The sequence below is a fragment of the Colletotrichum siamense genome (assembly GCF_013390195.1).
Source record: "Colletotrichum siamense strain Cg363 chromosome Unknown KSG_Cg363_contig04, whole genome shotgun sequence".
NCBI classification, from domain to species: domain Eukaryota; kingdom Fungi; phylum Ascomycota; class Sordariomycetes; order Glomerellales; family Glomerellaceae; genus Colletotrichum; species Colletotrichum siamense.
In genome coordinates this window covers 1,644,352-1,666,189 of record NW_023501017.1, presented here as the reverse complement: position 1 = coordinate 1,666,189, position 21,838 = coordinate 1,644,352, and the positions used below count along the sequence as shown (strand labels likewise).

Sequence of the window (21,838 nt, the reverse complement as noted above, 5' to 3'; positions counted from 1 at the left end):
AAATCAAGAACGAGCAGCTGGCAATTCATCGCGAGTCTACTATCAATACAACTCTCATTGAACAACACAGAAATAGTGCACTTGTGGCTTGCAGAAGTGCTCTACAGCTTCGGACCTGCACCCGTGTTCCAGACTCCTTGCTTTCCGGGCGATAGCACCCCGTTTGGGTCAATGGCATCCTTGAGCAATGTTGTGAACCGTCCGAAGGCGCCTCCATTGAAGTTTTGGTGGGCGGCAGTCACGTCCATGAAGCTGATATGTGCTCTATACTCGAGATACCCAAGCTTCCGCGTATGTTCCATCAGCGCCATTTGAAGGGGATGCAATCGGGGTCTCGCCAAAGGGTGAAATAGGACAAGGTTGATGGCGATGACGTAGCGGTCAAAGACGTGGAAATCGGCCACGAAGTTGAGGTCGTTGTCTTCGGTGATCTTCTTCGCGCCGAGATACCACTCGTACAACTCGCGCCCAGAGGGAGGGATGACGGGAGAGTAAGAGTTATGCCAGAGGCCGTCACCGTCATTATGTCCCTCAAGCATCTTCAAATGTTCAATGCTGGGAACACCGTTCTGAGGGAGGAAGTCCGGGGCTACATCCTCGCCTCGTAGGTACTCGCCTGGTGGAGCAGTGCATGTCTCGGTCGTGATATTTGAGCCTCTGACAAGCTCAAAGCGGCGCTTGATCGCCTCGATGAGACCAGCATGAGCCTCACGGGGCGCGTATATCGCAAATGCGGTGCGCCAGGCAGGGAGTTTGAAGCGTTTGGTGATGTCGGCGACGATATCGGCGGGAATCCGGTGCTTCAGAGACGAATACTGTCCCAGCGCTTCGGTGAGCTCCTTGCTGGTGCCGATCATCCCGGTGATGATGGTCATGGTGTTGAAGAGTTGGGGCGGGTTGGTAATGACGCGCCGTCGCATCAACTCTGTGAGTGCGCCCGTAAGAGGGACGACATCTTCGTCATCGAAGCAATCCACTTCGATGCGGGTGTATGCTTCAGGGGCATGAGAAAGGTGGACGCCCATTTTGGTAACAATGCCTTGTGTGAAGTTAGCAGGAGTTTAGAAGAGTGAAAGAGGAAAGTGCTAACCATAGTTTGACTGAAAGAACAAACCATCCACACCCGGCCCCAGGCCCCTAACACAGTCAGCTGAGGAACCATCGAAGAAAACGTATAGGCAATTACATACCCCGAGTAGAGTGGCCAAGTCTTGTTATTCTCCATAGCCCCCATTCCAGTTCTAAGAAGATCGCCGTTGGGCAAGACAACTTCCAAACCGGACTGCTGTTTGTAGTGCACAGCTTCCTGGGTGTAACCAAAACCTCTCTCCAGAGCATTTCCAATGACAGAGCCCCAACCCAAAGCTGGTACGGACATCCACAAGTTCAAATTTCGCCGTCTGATTTCAGCGTGAAGTTGCATGAAGGTGACGCCCGGCTCCACGATGGCGTACGCATACTCCTCGTTGATTTCGATGATGTTGGTCATTCGATGTAAGTCGAGAATGACTGTGCCCGAAACAACAGGTGCTGAACCGCCGTATCTGGAACACTCAGGTATTAGCAGATAACTTCGTAAGAGACATCAACACCAACCCAAGATTCTTTCCCCGGGAGACTGTCCAGAGGGGTGTTCGAGTGTCATTGGCTGCTTTGACAATTTGCTGAATGTGATCAACGGTGGCAGGTCTCACGGCTGTCGCTGCATGATGAGGCTTGCTTAGCGGAAAGGGGTCGCCGTAGTTGTCGGCGCCGTAAAGGCCTTTCGGTGCTCCCCAAGAAGGGTCTCTCGAGACATTTTCTCGCCCAATAATGCTGGACGCGATGTCCAAAAATTCTAAAAGTCTTGCAGGCGCAGGCTCAATAGTTTGAGAAGACGAAGACATGGTTGCAAATTAGAGACGTAGACTGCGGTGGGTATTCGTGTCATACTCAAGTCCAGGGCGACGTTCTAGGTAATTATGGTCGCAAACAATCTACGCGAAGATGTCGATACTATTGCTCGCCCACATTCCGAAACCGAAACCGAATATGTTCACATAATCCCGTCGAAAACTTTTGATTTTCATTGCTTGAAGTCGTCATGACCAGCCAAGCTCACGGGTTGCAAGTCTTCCGTTTGATACCGTCGGTGAGCCTCAAAACCCCACACCCGGCGCATGGGCGGACTGCCATGTTTCGCCGCTTAGCTCAGCGGGATCGTCAGACCATCTGATGTCAGGCATGCCTACCAGCTAGAATCCCAATGAATGGCCGCTTATTAATAGTCGTCTGAAGTTCCTGGCCATTCTGGACGGCGCCAAGGACGGGTTGTGCTACTTCTCTAGGTAATTCGTTACCCACTAGTCATGGCCGCAGGTCGCCGACCTACACCTTCTCAACTTGAGACGGAACGGCAAGTCTTTGTGCAATTGCCCCCGCGTCCTGGAGATCACGACTAGGAATGAAACGGCATTTGACTACGGCAGTTGCGCACGGCCTTATGCTAGCTGGCTTGGAGGCCGGGTCAGAAAGAACTGAGTCTTGGTTACAAACATGAAGTTCGGATCCGGATGTTTTTTGACGGCCTTGAGACTGCTGATGAGAAATCCGCGGCGTCTCACTGGGCGGTTGTGGTGATGTAGATGGTTGCTGTAAGATGAAGCATAAAAGAAAAGCGCTGTCCAGCTCTGGTGATGAGGTTGTCAGTACGATCTCCAGCTTGTTTTCGAAGCATCCCGCTGGTTCATCAAGCCTCATCGAATTCTCGTAATCATTGCAACTATCTTGTTACCCCAAGTTAAGTTTGGACAACTTTCTCTATCATGGAACAAAAACACCAGAAAGCCAACGGTGCCAATGGTGTCAACGGTGCCAACAGTGCCAACAAGGTCTTTGGCCTCGAATCAGCTTGGTCTCATCATTTGAGACCATCAGATCACGGCGTCAAAGGACGTTTTGAGGGCGAGGTCGAAGATCTCCCCGTCTTTGGGAAGATCCCCAGCCAACTCAGCGGCACCTTCTACCGTATCCTCGTGGATCCTTTCTATCCTCCTCCCGAAGAAAACCCACCTATTGAGGGGGACGGTAATGTCTGCGCGTTCCGGATTCAAGACGGTCGTGTCGACTTGAAGATACGATACGTCGACACTGAGCGTCTTCGACTGGAAAGGCATGCCAAAAAGCGACTCTTCGGTCTTTACCGTAATCCTTTCTCTCACCACCCATGTGTTCGGGCTGCCATCGACTCAACAGCCAACACAAACCTTGTCTTCTGGGCAGGCAAGCTCCTGGCCCTCAAGGAATCGGCGCTGCCGTATGAGATCGACCCCAACACCCTCGAAACCCTGGGTTACGACCCGTTCAAGTCCCCAGGCTTGACATTCTCTGCGCACCCAAAGTTTGATCCGTATACCAACGAGCTGGTTGTGTTCGGTTACGAAGCTAAAGGGCTTTGCACGGACGACATTGTAATCTACACCCTCGACAAAGAGGGCAAAGTCCGCGACGAGCAGTGGGTGAAATCGCCTTGGCTGGCTTTCATACACGACTGTGCCATCACGGAGAACTTCATCATCCTAGTCCTGTGGCCGTACGATGCCGACGAGACTCAGATGAAGGCTGGAGGCCATCATTGGCAGTACAAGAGAGATCGCCCTGCAACCTTCGTGGTTGTTCCGCGACGCGCGTCAAGTCGACTGCCGGCAGGCTGGAGCCCCGGCGAGTATCGCGTGTATCACTGGGAGCACGCCATGCTCCTGCACACTGCTGGAGCCTGGGAAGAGTGGGATGAAGGTGCGAACAACGTCAAGATCTCCATGGAGTCTTCGAGAATGATGTACAGCCCCTTTCCAATGTTCGACACGCCTACGGAGGGAAACCCGTTCGGAGATATGAAGGCTGATTACGTGCGGTGGTCCATTGACTTGAGCCAGCCTACGAAGACCAAGACGGTTGACCCCACGGTGATCGTTGACCTACCGGGCGAGATGGCACGCATTGATGAGCGATTCCAAACGCAATCATACAACAACATCTTTTTGCCTGTCATCATGCCCAACAAGGCATCTTCCGCTCCGCCAATTTTGCCCGTGGGGTTGAACGGGTACATGCTCGTGAGTAAGTCAGGAAAGCATGAAGACAAGGAGATCCTGTTTGACCCCGGGCCGAACTGTACCGTGGAAGAGCCTATTTTCATCCCGCGGTCGAACGAAGCACCCGAGGGTGACGGCTGGGTCTTGGGGATGATTCATCATCATGACGTGGACGGAAGTGAGCTGGTGGTGTTGGATACCAGAAGCTTTGAGAAGCCCGTGGCGATCGTTCAACTGCCGTTCAAGACCAAGGGCCAGGTTCATGGAAATTGGGTTGAATCCGGGCCGGGAACCACGAGCCTTGTGAGAACATATGACAAGGTGGAGGTGAGCGGACTTGGAGCTCTATCTGGGCGGTAAAAGCCAATGATTTCACTCCAAATTTCGATTACTTATCACATATTTCACCATTGCCAGCATTGAGTGGTCGTCGGAGGGGCTGAAAAGACTGATCCCTGTTGAATTGCGGTGACGGAGCCAGCTAGAGGGACGTAGTTTGATGCGGTATGCATCATGGAACAGTGTATTGATAGTCAGTTTAGTCGTGAATTTGAGTTTCCAAGTACCTCTGTATAATAATCAAGCACTACCAGAGACTGGGATCAGATCGATCTTCACTGACACGCCGGCTCCGAGATCTCCACGAATTTCGCGTTTCTCTGTGCCCTTAGCGGTGTACAACGCCAGACGAATAGATCCCTCAAGTGACTTCCCTTCAGAAACAGTCACTTGAATATGTCTGGGGTCCTCGAACTGGCGAATCGGAACGTCAAATGCCCACGTGCCGCCATTCTCTCCCTGCCCGGGCTGTCCGATAATACCAGCATACGCCTTCTTGAAGTCCTCACTGCTGACATCAACCTCAACCGAGTGAACTCCCAGTGCGTGGCTGGGATGCGTCACATTCTTTTCGACATGGTCCGGCACCCGCAACTTGCGCGGCGTCCGGTCAAAGCACCAGAACGGTAACTCGCCCCGCTCCACTTTTCCCTCCGGCCCGGGCAGCGCAACGGCCCACTTCAGCTCCTCGCCGTCCGGTCTGATCCGGCCGCCCGGGACGGGGTCGTCGTACGATGCCAGGGATTGCGCGGCGCTCACTCGCTCTTGGATCGCAGAGAAGCCAGACTCGTCGACGAGAGAGTAGGCCCAGTCGATGATGGTTCCATCCTTCTTTGCGCCCCACTTGTGCTTAAGCCGTTCTTCCGGGCTGATACCCTCGACGAAGGAGATGAGCTCCAGGTACGTCCCGTCGGCGAAAATTACGAGCTTGTTTTCAGTGCGGCCATCGGCATGGCGGCCGCCGGTCAGGATGGTGAATTCGTCCGAGAGCCAGGGTGGGAGGTTGGCGAGGACTTGGTGGGGTAAGAGGATGACGATATGATCAAGGAGGGGCGGGTTCTGCTTTGAGGAAGCCATTTTGAGATGTTTGATTTGAAGACTGTTGAGTTTAGCTCTTGATGACAGTCGAAGAATATGCGAATTGACGTTGTTCCTAATACATGAAGTCATCATGCTACTTTCATCTGGTATTTATCTTTGCGTTCATCACGTTCCCCGCGCGCCCCACTATGATACCATTGGAGACAATCATTGCGACGAGAAGGATGCAGTCCGCTATCGGTGATCCTTACGAAGGACAACATAATTCTGCTGAAGAGTACTTGAAAGAAATGGTCTCTTGGCATCTGCAAGGTTCGAAGATGGGAAACATCTCAACATGAATGAACAACAGAAACAGAAACCTCAAACGCCAAGTGGGCCTGCATCTTGAAAGACACCGGAAATGACTTACTAATCAAGAGATGGAGGGGTCATCGTGTGGCTTGAGGAAATGTCTGACCAGGCAAGATTGCTTCACCTGCGACGTGCCCGCCATTCCCCTTCATCATTGCCGCTTTGGGCGTCTTCTCGACGAATCCATCCATCAGGATCAACTGCACCCATCCCGTCGGTGCCCCTAGTTTCGGAAGATTTTTTTCTTTTCATCAGACGATCAAGATCTTCTCATTCGGTCTGGCGTTGATTGCATGCCAGGGGGTTCGAGCCGTTGGGACACGCGTCGGCAAAGTTTCCCGAACGCCTCGGACGCGGAGAGTTCTCTCTCTGGCAACACAGCACAGCACAACAGGTCACTTTCTCGAAGGCCACAAACGGCGCCGTTACAGTCTTCAATACGAGCTGTTGCGAGACAAAGCAGAGGAACCCAACAAGCGTAACGATGTGTCGGCTGCCACGGACATTTTTAACGCCATGTGTGTCTTTGAACCCTCTCTAGCGGCGGCGCCCTAGTTTTAGAGGCTCTCGTGGCTTGCTGGGCTGCCCCTGGATGTCGACCAACACCCGCAATCTAGTCATCAGTGCCTGCGCCGTTGCATTTCAGGCTCGTGCCAGAATGGAGCTGACAAGAAGACGTATCCATGACAAGAGGTTACGATGAACGCAAGGTCACTTCGCGGTACTGCCGTGTGACGTCGCTCATGATCATGAAGCAAACATCCCGAGCAATACGACCAACGCCATCGGGCCGAGAATCGCCTGCCGTTTGTTGATTCAACCGTCTCTGGGCTCATGTTCTTGCTCTTCTGTCACTGACTCAGCTGAGCCCATCGCGCGCTCAGCATGAACATCGTCGATTGATCGCCCATCGTCCTTCAAATCACAGTGACATTGAAGTGGCGCATTGGGGCTGACGCCGTTTGCAACTTCCATTCGCGGCAATCAAATCCAAGCCGCATTCAATTGCAAACCGTTGACTTGGAACGCTCGACTCGCCGCACCGGCGGGTCGTCCTGCCGCACCCCGGCCAGCCCGAGACCCCAGCGCCTCTAGGCACATCTTTTCGCTCTCCCGCAGCTCATGATCTAACCTGCTTGAAGTCGCACTCTCCGGCCAAGGCTCAAGACCGTCCCCAAGATCCATCCATGGCGTCGAATCCCCCGCGAGCCCCATCGCCAATCGCTTGATTTCCACACAATGTGGGCAGTGTGCCACTGCTTCGGCAACCCGTCAGTGCAGAAGAGAGAGAAAAAGGTCTAGTCTGGTCTTCTTTCGACTTGCTAAGGTGGTATTCGCCCTGGGGAAGGACCCGCGGGATCCCCTGGCTTTGGTGCCCGCACATGAAACTCCCACCGTCTGATGCAGGCCCTCGCCCGACCGGGCTTCGTGGCGCTCGCCGCATGAATCTGTCGCACAGAAACGACCATCAATCAGATGGCATGCCTAGGGCTTGGCTTTTCTCTCTCTGTTCGCTCAGCCCGGGTGCGCACGATTGGGGGACAGGAGCCAACAATATCCACTCTCTGCCGTCCCCGTCAGCAAATGATGGTCGTATGGAAGCTGCTATTCTTGGGTGCACGAGCACTTTTCCTGTGATCGATTCTTGTGCGTGGGTGTTCCATGGTCATCCCACCGAGGGGCAAGGAGAGAAATATGTAATGCGGCTCGCCGCCCGTCCCGTTTGCGAACAACCTCTGGTTCTCCTTTTGGGAGTTTGCTGCAACACCAAGGCCCCTTTTGCGTCTGTACCTTCGCTTCTTCTAGGCCACGCGCTGTTTCTTTTCTTTTCATTCTTCGGATTGAATCCCTTCTTTTTGGTTACCCAGTAACCGTCTACTTTCACATTCGCTTCTTTTCATTCGCTCAGGTTCGAATATGGTCTCGAAGACATTCACGCTTTTGGGGTTGGCGGCGGCGGCGGTCGCCAGGGTGCAGTTCTTGGCAAGTCATATGATCTGCGAGACATGGGATGACATCTAATGCTTTGGCTTTTAGGGAGTTGCGATATCCGGTGGTGACTTTGGTTGTGAGATCGATGTAAGTTATGATGTCAGGGCTGGCGGTGATGATAGATGCTGACGATCCATGATAGGGAAGCTGCCCTACCGGCAAGACCCAGCTGCCTCTCAGCTCTCTCGGCGGCGGTGATGGCGAGGGCCAGATGAATCACTTTGCCAACGATGACAAGCTCAACATGTTCCGCCTGCGTATGCACCCTCGAGTCTGCCGTGGATGATCATCCCACTAACACCATTCAGCCGTCGGCTGGCAGTTTCTCGTCAACAACCAGCTCGGAGGCACCCTCAACGCCGGCAACCTGGGCAAATACGATCAAGTAATGCAAAAGTGCCTCGCGACCGGCGCCTACTGCATGCTCGATATCCACAACTTTGCGCGATGGAACGGTGGTATCATCGGACAGGGAGGACCGACGGACGACCAGTTCGTGTCTCTATGGACGCAGCTGGCGACGAAGTACAAGGACAATGAGAAGGTCGTCTTCGAGCTCATGAACGAGCCTCACGACCTCGACGTCAAGATCTGGGCGGCGACTTGCCAGAAGGTCGTCACGGCGATTCGCGGAGCCGGCGCAACGAAGCAGATGATCCTGCTGCCCGGCACCAACTTCAACTCGGCCGAGTTCCTCGTCAGCAGCGGCAGCGCGGATGCGTTGACGGCCATCACGAACCCGGACGGGACTACCGACAACCTCATCATCGACGTGCACAAGTACCTGGACGAGGACAACAGCGGCACGCACAAGCCGTGCACGACGGATAATGTGGAGAGTTTCAGGACTGTTGCTGAGTATCTGCGGTCCAAGGGCCGCAAGGGGCTGGTCAGCGAGACAGGAGCCTCGAGTGATTCTTCGGTAAGTTTCAGATGATGTTCCCGTATGATCGACGCAACCGAGAGCATAGGGCTGACGGACATCAGTGCTTCACGGCTTTCTGCGCGCAGAACACCTTCATCAACCAGAACTCGGACGTGTTCATTGGCCTCGTCGGGTGGGCCGCCGGCAGCTTCGGCACCGACTACGTCCTCAGCTTGACGCCGAAGAAGTCCGGCAACAGCTACACGGACAACGACCTCATGAAGCAGTGCGTTCTTGCGACGTGGAATACCGAGCTGAACGTGACAACGCCTGTCTCGGCCCAGCCTTCAAAGCCGGCAGCCTCTGCGAAGCCGAGTGCGGCCCCGAGCTCAGTGCCCGCATCCGTCCCGATCTCCGCTCCGGACTCGGCGCCTACCTCGGCTCCCACCGCCGCGCCGGTTACCAGTGATGATGGCTCGGCTATCCTGCCTCCGACTACTGTCATGACCGTGCCGACAACTTTGTTGATTGACACGTCGACCCCGACACCGCCTGCTCCCACCGGGACTCGTGGCCGTAATGGAACGACTACGACGAGCACGCCGTCGCTGCCTACTGCGGCTGGCGCTCGGGTTGATGCTATGGGAAGCCTGGTTGGCTTCGGTTTGGCGGTGGCAATGTTGTTGTAAAGATACCAAGTTTAAAAATATTCAAAACATTGTTCTTATATTTTGTGTCTATGATGCCAGGCACGCAGATGTGGTTCATTTCTTCGTCGCCGTCAAATGCGACAACAAACATAAGCGAGGCAAGATTTGCCAATGTCCACAGTGCTCTGATGAGAAGACAGTCTTTCCGTCGACGAGGAGACAAAGATCATGATACGAGCAGCGGATACGGGTGAAAGGGTCTGTTGGGTATATTGCAACTACCTGAAAACTGCTCCAGGAATCTCTACCGCAGACCTCTTGGTCTTGTTTTATGGGTCGCTATACGTTGGCCGCCATCACCCATTAAGCAGAGAAAGTAAAGAGGAGGTCATCTCCTGTCCACGAGTTTGTCACCTCCATCTTGACAAGTTTCTTGTTGATGTCGAAGTCCGCAATAGCGCCCGTGATGGAAGCGGCAAAGATGGTCTTTCCGAGCCTGGCCCAGCATGCCTGCTGAGCGCTGCCGCCGTCCGTAGCCGACACCTCGAAATTCCCCCTGGGGCCCTTGTTCAACTCCGTGCGGCAGTCCGCGAGGGCCTTGTTCATGTCGTCGTTTTAGATCCAGGTGGCCGCCACTTCCTTCAGCTCGGCCGGCTGAAGGGATGTCATCGTCCAGCACTCCTTGAGGACCTCGCGCATCTTGAGACGCGGCTTGGTGGTGTCGAACGCGTTCTGGGCGTTGTGGACGGTCAGGCGCTTGGCCGTGGTGTCGACCTCCACGTAGTCGAGGTTCTTGCGGTCGCCGTCGTCGTCGAATTTGGCGTACCCGTCGCCGTAGACGGCAAAGTCCCACACCTGGCCGCCTCGAGACTTTGTGACGTCCACCCAGTAGGCGTTGTTTTTCTGTGTTTCTGTCAGCGACCGGTTGTCGGTTAGAGCTGATGAGTACTCACGGCGAACGGACGGATAACTGCCGCGGAGGTCAGCGGAATGACCGCGAGCAGAAAAGCGCAAAGGTGTTGGAAAAGCATATTAAGCTAAAAGATTGAATATAGTCAGATATTATCTTCTACCCTTTAAGCCTAGCTATATCCAATTTATAGAGGTTTATACTACACTATAAAAATTCTATTTATACTTTAATAGATACTTACTATATATTATAATACTATTTATAATAACTAAGAAAGTTTTAATCTAAGTTTATAAGAATATTATTAATAACTTTAATAGTTTATAAATAATTTACTATATAAAATTATATAGAAAGAAGAATATAAGTCTTCCTTTACTTATTAACTATTCCTAATAAAATTAACTTATTATAATTAAATTTATTAAAATACTTATTACTAAATTAATAAATTAAAAAATAAAATAGAAAATTAACTTTATTATTCTTATAAAAAAGTATAAATAAGAGCTCTAAAATAATATTAATAATATAAATTTTAATATTAAATCCTTAAATAAATCTAAAAATAAATATTACTATTAAATATTTATTTACTAAATTACTATATATTTCTTCTCTAAATCTAGTAATATTAAAAGTATTAATACTTATAAATAGGAGTAAAAGAATTTTTATAAAAAGCTTAGACATAATAAGAAAATAAAAGAGGTTTAAGATAAACTTAATAAGTTAAATAAATTTAAAAAATATAAAAATAAAGTAATTATAGTAATTACTATAATCCTCTTTAATTATTAAAACTAATTAGGGAGTAAGAAGTAAAGGGGGAAAAGAAGGGAGAAGAGAAGGGGGGTAGTTATAAAAGTAGCCTATATACTAGCAGAGTTTCTAAAAAGTACACTTTAATACACTATATCACTTTATAGTGAAAATATGGTCAGATATTAGGTGGTAGCTGCGCGAGAGCTGCTCGAAGGCAAAAAGAAATGAGTGACGGTTGTTTGGGGCATCGAGGTAACTCTAAAATGCGAACAGAGTCCAAATATTATATACTGGCTGATTGCCATCTATGACATACTCCATGGATAGCATGAGTTGCCAACCGTACAAGCAATCTCATTAAAGTCGTAATCCGCTGAAGCAGGGTGTCCTACTGGGCAGAGCCCTTGATGACTGGGTGGTTTTCCCTAACTTAGCCTTCTTGAGCCAAGAGTACTATGCAGTCTATCCAGTCAGAATGTCTCTTAGGGGTAGTGCGGGGGTCCTGTGGATTAGGAACACAACCAGAATATCCTGTACTGATTTTAGAACATGGGGGAACGGCCCCGCCGAAGTCAATTCATGCCTGGCGACTCACTTGTAGGTTAGTGACAGGTTTGTGACTCAGGGAACCAGATGGGGGCATCTTCACACATTGGATGCAGCTTTGACCCTAGAACGAATTATGCGAAGTAAAGTCGGGATATGTGCGGAAATTCTCGCGCTGTTTCTTGCTTGCCTCAAGGCTAATGCGAAGAACTGCAGTGAGTGTCAAAGTCGAAGAAGAGTTTTGGTCGATGTACGACTGGAGTCATGATCGATGGCATTCTAAATCTGTGACAGCTGAAGTGGGAAGCAATCTAAGGTGGATCCCCGCCCAGAGAGACAATGGGATGAATTCTGGCAACCAACAGCTTAAACTTTGTTAAGAAACCCACTGGTCCCATTGCTGGGATACGCGTATATTCATTCGCTCCCTCTCCCTGTGTGTGTTGCACTGCGCCAACACCGGGACCTTCAGAGAGTCTGTGCACCCAGAGTCATGACAAGTGACGGCATGCCCCTGTGGACTGATAAAGACTAGTTCCCGTCCATCCCGGGGCGTGTCAAGTCAGTATCCGATGAATTCTCAGTATCATGGCGTGCCTTCTGCCGTCATTGCCAGTTCGATATGAATAGGGCGCCTTGTTAAGCTGAATCTCCATTCCAGGGGAAGGGAAAAAGGTCAAGTTCCACCGTGCGCAGAATTGGTCCCGTGTACTGCTCTTTTCTTCGGTCTCGGCTTCGCGTAATTATTACTCAGTAGCGGTCTTGGTAATGATTTGATAGAGGCTACACGATTCTAAGGGTCCCATTCAACCGGACGTAAGAAACGCACGTCTGTCAGCTTCATGTGGCTTCTTCGGCACACTGTACGATGACGGGTCAAGGAGTTCCATCAGCACGAGGGCGACAAATCGATGATAAGATGGAATATCTAGGGAAAAGGAGGAGGTTCACAAGAATCCCAAGCAGATCGGGGTTCTATTCTATCACCCATCCTGCTACCAAGATACTCATGGCGCCCCGCTCATCTCTATCGCTTAATCTTTCGGCAGCGGCTGATCCCGCTGGCATGCCGCTATTCCCAGACAGCACCCTGGAAGGGCGGTTGGCCCATAGGTACATAGGTGGGGGTCATGATCCAGCCCTATAAGTGACAGGTCAACAGACGGCCATTCCGAGATAGTGCGAAACTTCTAGCGACGGTGCTCATCAATATGCTCCGGCTGAATTTCGCATCTTGGCTCTGGAAACAGCTTCGGCAACCTGCTGCCTATCTAGAGACTGCCAAGAGATTCTCAAGCCTACCTACACTCCCTTAGCCTTTACTTTTTACATGTGACTATAATAGGCAGATATGCAACAAACATGAATTGCGAAGTTTATTGCTTCCTTCATGTCCATGGAAGAGACAGTCGAATCTCTATGGTACGTTGTACCTGAAGGTTCGGGTGCATGACGCATATTTTTGTTTGCTAGTAATTTGTAGCATAGCTGACAAATGGCCTTGAAGCCTTTCATTTCTATTGACCTGCTTTGCAATTGCATGCTAATTGCGACGTGTCATGTGTCTACTTCCCGTTGCTTTGATCTTGAGGGAATTCGTTGCCTTCTGAGAAGGCTGAGGAGTGTGAGAAGCGCTCCTCCAAATCCCACCTGTGATACGCTGAGTATTGTTTTGCTAAATTCACTGCTTCATGGACGGCTCGCATAATTGATCCAGTCTGGTCAGAGCTGAAAACGCCACTGCCGAGGCGAGTGATGTTTCCGGGTAAAGCTCCCGCACCTGCGTCCACCATGAAAACTTCATTAAGGTTGCGAATACCAGCTTTGATGGCATCTTCCTTCAAATCGTTATCAGATAGATGGTTCCGTTGGATGCAAAGCCACCCAAGACAGCAACTGCGATCGGTGCAAGCTTTAAGATGAGTAGAATTCAAATGCCCTACACATTCGATGACGGCTTTGATGATCTCCACAAATCTGCTGAACTCAAATCTTTGACCGCATTCATACCGGTAGTTTTCTTTGAAGTTCTGTACTTGTCGAGATATGGCTTCAAGAATGTCGTGTCTACCGGAAAGGCAGAAAGTAAGCACGATTGTGCGGATCTCTGTCTTGGAAGTGTCCGGCGTGAAGCAGAGATCTGCGGACCAGCAGACAACCAGACGATGGTCTGGGCTCATTGGGCCTCGATCGACATTTGCCAGAGTATCCATCATTGAATCAAGGGCACAATTCTGCATGACCATTTCCAGAGCAAATCGAAGCATTGGCCTTGCTTTCCAAAGGGCATTCGTTGCTAAAAGGCCGAGAGCTCTACCATCGGACGTTCTAGAGGACGTCAAAATGGCGTCCAGTGCTCCCCTGCTGCCTTCAGTATTTGGTGTCAGAATAGGAGGGGCATTCAGCTGCGGCACGGCAAGACCAAGATATTGGTGAGATACTGACTGCACCATTGCGTTGGCGGCGTTAGCGTCGATGAAAAATTGTCCGCTTACTTCTCTGCTTTGAAGAAGTGTGCCGATAGTATCATGAAATAGCTGAGCTACCCACGCAGAGGAAATTTCGGATGGGTCGACTCTAGTGCCGTGAATTGCAGATTGAGATATCAATCCGTTTGCCGGCACGATTTCCACTAGAAATCCGCAATGACGAAAGATAATTCGAGAGAACTTCTCCCAGTCACCCCAAATTTGAAATCTCCGGTCGTTTATGGTTCTAGCAGACACATCGGTGTTGTAGAACTGCGAACGGCCATTAATACTGTCTTCGGGTATGGGAATCGCTACTGCTTCCCACAGCTCACGGAGTTGAAGTTCTGTTCTGTTCCGCGAGCCGACTATCCATGAAAGAAACTTTCTGGCATTCAGAAGATGATGACGAGCTTGGGGATCATGAAAGTTTTGGGGCTGGACGTGCAAAAAGAACTGTTTCAATGCAAGTGACTTGTCAAGTGATATTTTCACATCACTCATTGTGAAGCCGTAGCTGCTTCTGAAAAGCGTCTCAAGCTGTTCAAAGACCAAGACCACCCAGAGAATGACACCGCGTGCCTTGTCGCTGAGATATTTCTGAAGATCATTCATATATCCTGTTTGTGGATGTGACATTGAATGATTGGATGTGCTGTGTAATTGGCGCATATCTTCTTCCTCGGTGTTGAAGCTGTTAGGATTTATATTGAGCCTCCGGATGCCACTTTCGATCAGGACTGATATGTCGACATGGTTATGTTGCTCTGTAACAATGCGATATATCCTTGTATGGCGGAGCCTGCTCATGATTTCGGGTGTAGGTCTGCTGAGCAAGACTGTCCGAACTCGCCTTGGCGACTTGGCAGTTATTCTTAGTAACATGTCCAAAACAGATGATCTTGATGGGCCGTGTATTCGATCGTCCTCAGGTTCATCTAGACCGTCTATGACGGCTACTATGTCCGGAGTAGTTGAATCTGACAAGAGCAATTCAAGAATCGCTTGAAGAGTATTGAAGTCCCATAAATATGGACGACCGTAGTTGGAAATCAAGGATCGATGCTGATGTCGTATCGTGCAAAACATTGAGATGCTCTCCTCCAAGATTTTCCGAATGAGGGATCTCAGCATCGCCGCATGCTGTCTGTCACTTGACGACTCCCTTGAAGTGTAAAACCAGCTGTAAACTATGGGACAATGTGCCGATGTGTCTCTCTGAATGGGCGGTATTAACCGAAGGAGGCTCTTCTTGATCGATTTGGCCAAAACTGATTTGCCACTTCCTGGTTTGCCGCGAATCCAGAGTAGACCGCCGCAGTCTTTCCATTTCAAAAATTGCCGATGGCTCCAAAGCCAATCATTGGTTTCTGGGGATGCGTCGGGTATTCCATATTGATATCTTTCTTGACTCCGGAAACCCTGTATACACTCTATATAGATGTTAGACTCAGTGGGGATATGTATCGGCGGAAGTCACGAAGAGTATTCGTGGGACTGACCTTCGTATTCTGTCATTTCATCAACCCACGGATGATGCGAGGCCCGTTCCAACTCTGCTAACTCGGGTCGAATCGAAGTATTGACGCACGAAAGAATCCGGACGGGCACTGCACAGCTTTGTAGAAAGGACAGAAACTGTTGATAGTCCCGCACTTTCACGACTTCCACAGCGTCCAGTACGAGGGTAATTTGACACGCTTGTCGCCTTCCTTTCTCAAGAATACGTTTGACCAACTGACCGCAGCTCAAGAAATCGCCGTCACTAAGGAACTTGGTTTGTCTGTAAAATGAAGATTGACATCCGGAAGCCCCCCCCCGGAAGCGTCGTTGTGACCAGATCATGGTCCCATTCCATAGCGTCACAGAACATCTTGAAAGAACGCCGGTGGTTCGACGGAAGGGAAACCACAAAATGTGCGACTGCTGACTCCGAACGGCAAGTCAAAACAAGAAGTAATGCAAAAACACTCCAAAGAATTCGAGACGGGTGTATCCTACCATGGTCGACGGTATCGAAAGTTGCTGAACGCGGATTCAACAAAGAGAACAAAGAAAGATATGTCCTAATGTCGTGACTCTGCATAGGGCGAAATTCTGCGACATGCAACGCCAGCTGACTTGGAGATTGGGCCGCTTGTGACCTTCTTCGGTACCACAGTATAGGAGTATCTAACTCTCGAGGCTTTCGCAACCACTTTTGTGTGACGGCGCAGTGGTCAAACCATGATAGATCTTCTTCGTTGGTCGCGGATGCCTTGAGCTCGTTGTACGCTTTCTGTATTGTGTAGCCAAAAAATGTGACCTTTTTGAGCGCGTCGGTAAGACCCAGAGCCTGGGCCACTTTGGGAGGGCCTATGAGCAACTCTGGACCAATGAGAACTAAACTCTCAAGGCACGGCGAAATCCCTCTTCCTGTGGTGGTGAACATCAGTTTCATTGTACGGTAGCTCCCGAGGAACTTATTGAACAGCTTCATGAGTTGTGAAGTCTTGCTATTCCTGTCGCCATCTGGGCGAAAACAATCCACTCCATCCACTACAAGCAGAATGCGCTTGGTTGGTAAAGTTTGACCAACAGTCTCTAGAGTCAATTGTAGAACTTGCGAAAAGAGACCAAAGTGTGATCCATCCTCTCGACAAGTCCTAATACTCTTGTAGAAAAATCTCTGTATTTGCGGAAGAACTGTGTCTTGGAGGCTGGGATTGACGAGGAGGGTATACGCCAGACCTCCTACTACATCCGCAACACTGTGTCGCTGATGACAGAAAATGTAAGCCACCAAGAGGTCTTGGCGCTTGGGACACGAATCGATATGCTCGAGCATTTTCGCCGATAAAATGGGATGGCCTACTCCAGTCTCGTCCTGTATCCAAATAGATCTGGAGGCATTGTCGTCAAGCCAGTCATTGAGGAGTTTGCCCTCGGCGAGCAGATCGTTGAAGGCTGTCTGCCATGATTGTAGGTTATCCTGTTTGATGGCATCCTTCTTGTCGCAGGGATCGGTGTCGGATAAATACGTCAGGAACTCGTCGTCGGTAAAGTCGGTCCCAACGCCCCTTAAAGAGTCCGACTTGCGTTTTTCTGGATTGAAACAGTATTAGCTAGACCCAATATGTTAGTGGAACTCCCCGATGTTCATCTTACGTCCACACAAATTGTAAATGACATCCCCCAGATGTAGCCTGGTGTTATCTCCGAAGTGCGAGCCAGAGATCGCATGCGACGAATTCGGGTGCGACGGCTGAGACGGGGTCTGGAATGTCTGTCCGTGTCCCTCTGCACTCATGACCGTCTTGAGTCATCCGTGATCTCGGTAAATTCGACTCTTGGGTGTGGGCAGTGGGCGTGTCACAGGTCGAAAACATGGTGAAGGAGGGAGCGCCTGTCCCCGCCCGGAATTACGGTGCTCACGAATGAGCTTTCGCGGGCAAGAATCTCCCAAATTTGGAAACAAGTCTCACCTGACATCAATCACGTGGTAAATAATTATCGGGCTGGTCGTCGGGTACCGTAAGCGACCTGCATGCGAAATGGCTGAAACTACGCAGGTGCGGGGAGAAGAGCCTTATCACAACTACGAGCAGTGGTATGGCCGCTGCCTTTTCTCGATACATCTTTATCCAGCAGATGTTTGCGGACGTTAGACGCTGATCAACAATGGTACGTAACTTACTGCTTCTTAAATTCGTATTTAACCTGACTCTGACGTTACGTTTAGGCCGAAGCGATTGGGACCACAGCAAGTGTCCTCGGATTGGCGAGTGCCGTCATGGCGGTCACGGAGCGCGTAGTCAACGCCATCAAGAATGTCCGAAGCGCTCCTCAAACAATCGAAACCGTTGCTTCCATTCTATGCAACACCGGCCGCACCCTCCAGTCTATTAGACAAACGCCTAGTCTGGACGACAATAACCTTATTGCAGACCAACTGAGGAACATTGAAGGTATTCTGGTGAATATCGAAACCCTTCTGAAAACTTTACAACAGCAGCAAAGGAACAGTAAGACGCACAATATTCTCCTTGCGCTCAGGGATCCTACGGGGAAAAACAACAAACTCGACGAGCTGTTGGGCCGTCTTGACACGGCGAATCTCCATCTGTTGATCCAAATGGGGATATCCCATGTGGGCACTACGGAAGGGGTAACTACAGAGCTCGCGACGGCTCACAAAGCTTTGCTGGAAGTCAAGACCACTGGGGAGGAAACCAACGTTCTGCTGAAAGACAGTATCGCGCTTTTGACCAACCAGATGGGTCAAAGTCGTGTGATACCATCCACTTACCGCAATGGTAGAGTTTCCCTTCCACACTACGTTGTTAATCACGAAGTTGGGCGCAATCCCCTAACTTAATTTAGATCAAGGCCTGAACGTGCCAAATCAAACCCGCGAGTTGTTGCTGGAGATAGAGCCAAGGACCAGAAGCGGGGACCACTGTTCGAAACCAGGGCCTGAAGAGGGTGACTTGGATAGCCATCTGACCTGGCGCCGGAACCTTACTGGTGACAAAGCCAAAGTAATTGCGGGAAACTTGTGCTTGGGCACAATTGCCAACACTGATACCACAGTGGTGAGGTCTACCGTGACTGATAGCACATTCGGGAACGGTCTGCGATTCATCAACGGAAATGTGTCAATGAGTGGAGATCAGGTGAGCTTTGCTCAAGACTTTTGGAAGGATTGATTGAAAGACAGCAAAGCAATGTGCATGAGTTCATTTCAAAACATGATCCAGTTCTTGCGGTGGCATATATTGTAGACGCACCCTGGCTTTGCAGAGAGCATCGACCTAACAAGCTCGTAATGACATCCGAGATTACGTTGTGGTCATACACCTGGGCCAAAAAGTTTCAGCGCAGGCACCATCAGGTCTTTGACTGTTATCAAGTTGCCGCATTACGAAAGTCGACGCGGGAAATCGGCATTGTCAGCTCTCTTGAGGTGAAATATTGGTTTTAGATTGGCCCGGATATTTACCCCGACAATGTTGATTAGAATTGCAAGGAAACATCCACAGAAATATAAGACGTGGAGGCCTTTCATCCTCAAAATTGTTCTGAAACCGAGTCTAGATCTGCAAGGCTTATTGCACATAGGTTCGATCGTACAGCCTCTTCACAGAACTAGAGGTATCAATTTTGCCTTCTCGCATCTGATCCACACAATTGGGAAGCGATATGTTGCATAAACCTTCACGTCTGCTTCCCAGCTCACTTTCTTGCCCGGCGCGGATAGTTTCACATCAAGTGCCCATGCCAGTTTGGCAAGTATAAGACATAGCTCCGTGTACGCAATGGTTGCGCCAGTGCAACGCCGTGGGCCAATTGAAAAGGGCATGACGGCGTGTTTAGTGTCGTTACTGAAGCGCCGATCATACCATTGATGGGTTTCTTGCAGAAATCTCTCCGGGTGGAACTCTCGTGGCAAGAAATAATAATCAGGGCTGCGAGCTGCCGCGAAGTTGCAAGTCTGTACAGTAACCTATGTTCAAAGTAAGTCATTGACTCTCTCTAACAGGCAGTTGCAAAGGACATACCCCTGATGGTACGAAATGGCCATCAACATCTGCACCGGGGCTGTATCTTGGAAGGCCGAACGGTGCTGGTGTCACAAGACGCAAGTCCTCCTCGATTACGGCATTAAGGTAAGGACACGCAGACTGGCATGCCTCCACTGTGATGTCGTCGTATCTTTCGAATGTGGCCCGGACCTCTTCTTGCAATCGCTTCATTGTCTCTGGCGAATCGCACAAGAGGAGAATTGACGAAATTATGGCGTTTGTGACCGGACCCAAAGCTCCTGCCATCAGTGAGTTGGCTTGGGCAACGATCCAGTCGTCGCTGCGTTTCTTGCTTTCTTGTGATACGATTGACCCCTCGGGGGGTATGATGGGCTCCAAGAGGTCTAGATGTCGGACTTTGCCACCTTTTGCAATCCGCGCGCGTGCGTACCCTTGAACAGTTTTGCCGAAGGTGGATATGCCAGATGCTAAAGCCCATGGAATTAGGCAAACGAATAGAGGGAACTTGAGCAGGGGAAACCGTTTCAGTGCCACGATCACTGCTCCTAGATATGACATTTTCCGCGATGCTATTACATCCGGTGTTGGATCTCCTATGATGGGAAATTTTAATTGACCAATGGCCTTTAATGCTGTCAAGTAGGAATCTCACCTGACTTCATGATCTTCGCCTCCCTGTTGTACACCAACTCGCCAGAAATGTCATGGGCAAAGTAATCGACCCACTAGCTAAAGTCAACGGTGCGAATCATGTGGGTGTCACCTTCGAGCAATTACCTCTGTTAAGTTGACTTCTCCTCGTCTCTCAAGTTGCGTGACAAATTCGTCAACAACCTGGTGAATCACATCATGACAACCATGGAGAACGCGCGAGCTAAATGATGGCTGCAGCGCGCGTGCCACTTGGGCATGAGTTTCGGGATTCCTCTCAGCGGCGACGCCAAGGTCGGGAAACCCAGTAAATTCCGACAAGTCTTGCATGTCAGTTTTGACGAAGATCTCTCGCCGCCTAACGGTGCTTCCATAAATGTCTTTATAGGCCTGTGGTGTGCGAAACACCAAATCGTTTGGCGCAATTCTAACGACATCGCCTGATCTAGTTAGCATGAGGTTTCGTGAGAGGTGGTGCGTAATTTGATACCGTAAATTTGAAATTGATGTTCAATAATCCAAGGATATCTTCCGGAAAGCCTAGCCGAGCCCTCCTGGTCAGCCGTATTCCAATGCTACATAGAGTCATAGAGAAGGCATACCAGGCGTATATGTACCACAGATTGGATATGGCAGCAATCCTAGGTCCAGGATACTTTGCTAATGGATGAAACCATAGGAGATATATCCCACGAATTGTAGCGTATATTACAGCCGCGCTGAGAACGATTGCCAGCGGTATCAATATCATGATGGAGTTCAAAATCTTTTCAGTGATTGTTCCTTCAAAGGGCAAAGAGTCAGGAGCCCGCAGTAATGAAAAGCGTCCCCACCACGTATTTAATCAAGGGTGTAAGTCAAGCGCAACCAACCCTCAGTGTTTATCGGGTGATAAGATCTTTTCGACCCATGAGACGCATGGGCATGGGTACTGGGAATTGCATGTTGAATTCCCATGTGCAGTAGTAACCAAGCTATGTGCACCTGTGCAATCGTGAATTAGTCTGGAGTAGTCCCGTCCGAGAGTTCCGAGTTGCGTTGAACCCCAAAGTTTCTTTAGCGGCATGATGATTTAGGCCTAGCTAATCGTGCGATCGGGTAATAAAACCAAATGGTCAACAGGCCAGGTTCAATGAGCGTAACCGAACTTGATGATACTTGAACGGTTTCTTGTGTCGAATTATTCTCATTCCAACTATGAAGTGCTCAAGTGGTGCCATGAGTGACGGCGGCGGGTCTTCAATGTCGGAGGTAGGGCGGTGCGGGCCGGTGGGCATGTGCCGGTGGGTGCAAACCGGTTTGCCAAGCCGGTGGCGCCCCGGATCCGTTGATCCTCTTGGTCCTTCGCACGTTTCGTGCGGGGGACGACCGAGTCAAGTTGTCTGTCGGGCCTTTTTGCAGAGTTTATGAGAGAGTACATAATGCGAAATGCTGTAGTGATACCCATGGATAAGCCTGTCATGCATCTCGGAATCTTCACCATCTTTCTGGCCTGTGCAGTTGTGCGTTCATACCGGCGCCAGGGCGCGGGCAAAATATTCTTGAGTCTTTGACAAACTTTATCTTTGCAGATTACCGCTACTTTTAACCCTACATGAAAAGCGCATTTGAGTTTGCCTGCGCTCTGGTTGACGATCACTTGCGGCTGGAACAATT

General features: G+C 50.1%; 6 protein-coding genes across 6 annotated transcripts; 2 read left to right on the top strand and 4 right to left on the bottom strand.

Moving 5' to 3' along the window:
* Positions 1–101: 101 nt before the first annotated feature.
* VAOA-2 (Vanillyl-alcohol oxidase) lies at positions 102–1,886 on the bottom strand (the record flags this gene model as incomplete). The annotated part of the gene is made up of 4 exons (XM_036638243.1): positions 102–1,039; positions 1,091–1,137; positions 1,191–1,544; positions 1,597–1,886. The coding sequence occupies 4 exons, from the start codon at positions 1,884–1,886 to the stop codon at positions 102–104; spliced, it is 1,629 nt and encodes a 542-aa protein (XP_036495560.1).
* A 918-nt stretch (positions 1,887–2,804) lies between these two features.
* LSDX1-3 (Lignostilbene-alpha,beta-dioxygenase isozyme I) lies at positions 2,805–4,433 on the top strand (the record flags this gene model as incomplete). Its single annotated transcript, XM_036638242.1, has 1 exon — positions 2,805–4,433. The coding sequence occupies one exon, from the start codon at positions 2,805–2,807 to the stop codon at positions 4,431–4,433; it is 1,629 nt and encodes a 542-aa protein (XP_036495559.1).
* A 219-nt stretch (positions 4,434–4,652) lies between these two features.
* CGCS363_v006392 (uncharacterized protein) lies at positions 4,653–5,489 on the bottom strand (the record flags this gene model as incomplete). The annotated part of the gene is made up of 1 exon (XM_036638241.1): positions 4,653–5,489. One exon carries the CDS (start codon positions 5,487–5,489, stop codon positions 4,653–4,655), a length of 837 nt encoding a protein of 278 aa, XP_036495558.1.
* A 2,235-nt stretch (positions 5,490–7,724) lies between these two features.
* Positions 7,725–9,353, top strand: egl2 (Endoglucanase EG-II; the record flags this gene model as incomplete). The annotated part of the gene is made up of 5 exons (XM_036638240.1): positions 7,725–7,778; positions 7,845–7,886; positions 7,942–8,056; positions 8,108–8,721; positions 8,787–9,353. The coding sequence occupies 5 exons, from the start codon at positions 7,725–7,727 to the stop codon at positions 9,351–9,353; spliced, it is 1,392 nt and encodes a 463-aa protein (XP_036495557.1).
* Positions 9,354–9,677: 324 nt separating this feature from the next.
* Positions 9,678–10,345, bottom strand: CGCS363_v006390 (uncharacterized protein; the record flags this gene model as incomplete). The annotated part of the gene is made up of 3 exons (XM_036638239.1): positions 9,678–9,911; positions 9,951–10,217; positions 10,268–10,345. The coding sequence occupies 3 exons, from the start codon at positions 10,343–10,345 to the stop codon at positions 9,678–9,680; spliced, it is 579 nt and encodes a 192-aa protein (XP_036495556.1).
* An 8,780-nt stretch (positions 10,346–19,125) lies between these two features.
* BOA3-4 (Cytochrome P450 monooxygenase BOA3) lies at positions 19,126–20,512 on the bottom strand (the record flags this gene model as incomplete). The annotated part of the gene is made up of 4 exons (XM_036638238.1): positions 19,126–19,491; positions 19,547–20,124; positions 20,184–20,256; positions 20,309–20,512. The coding sequence occupies 4 exons, from the start codon at positions 20,510–20,512 to the stop codon at positions 19,126–19,128; spliced, it is 1,221 nt and encodes a 406-aa protein (XP_036496429.1).
* Between the last annotated feature and the right edge of the window lie 1,326 nt (positions 20,513–21,838).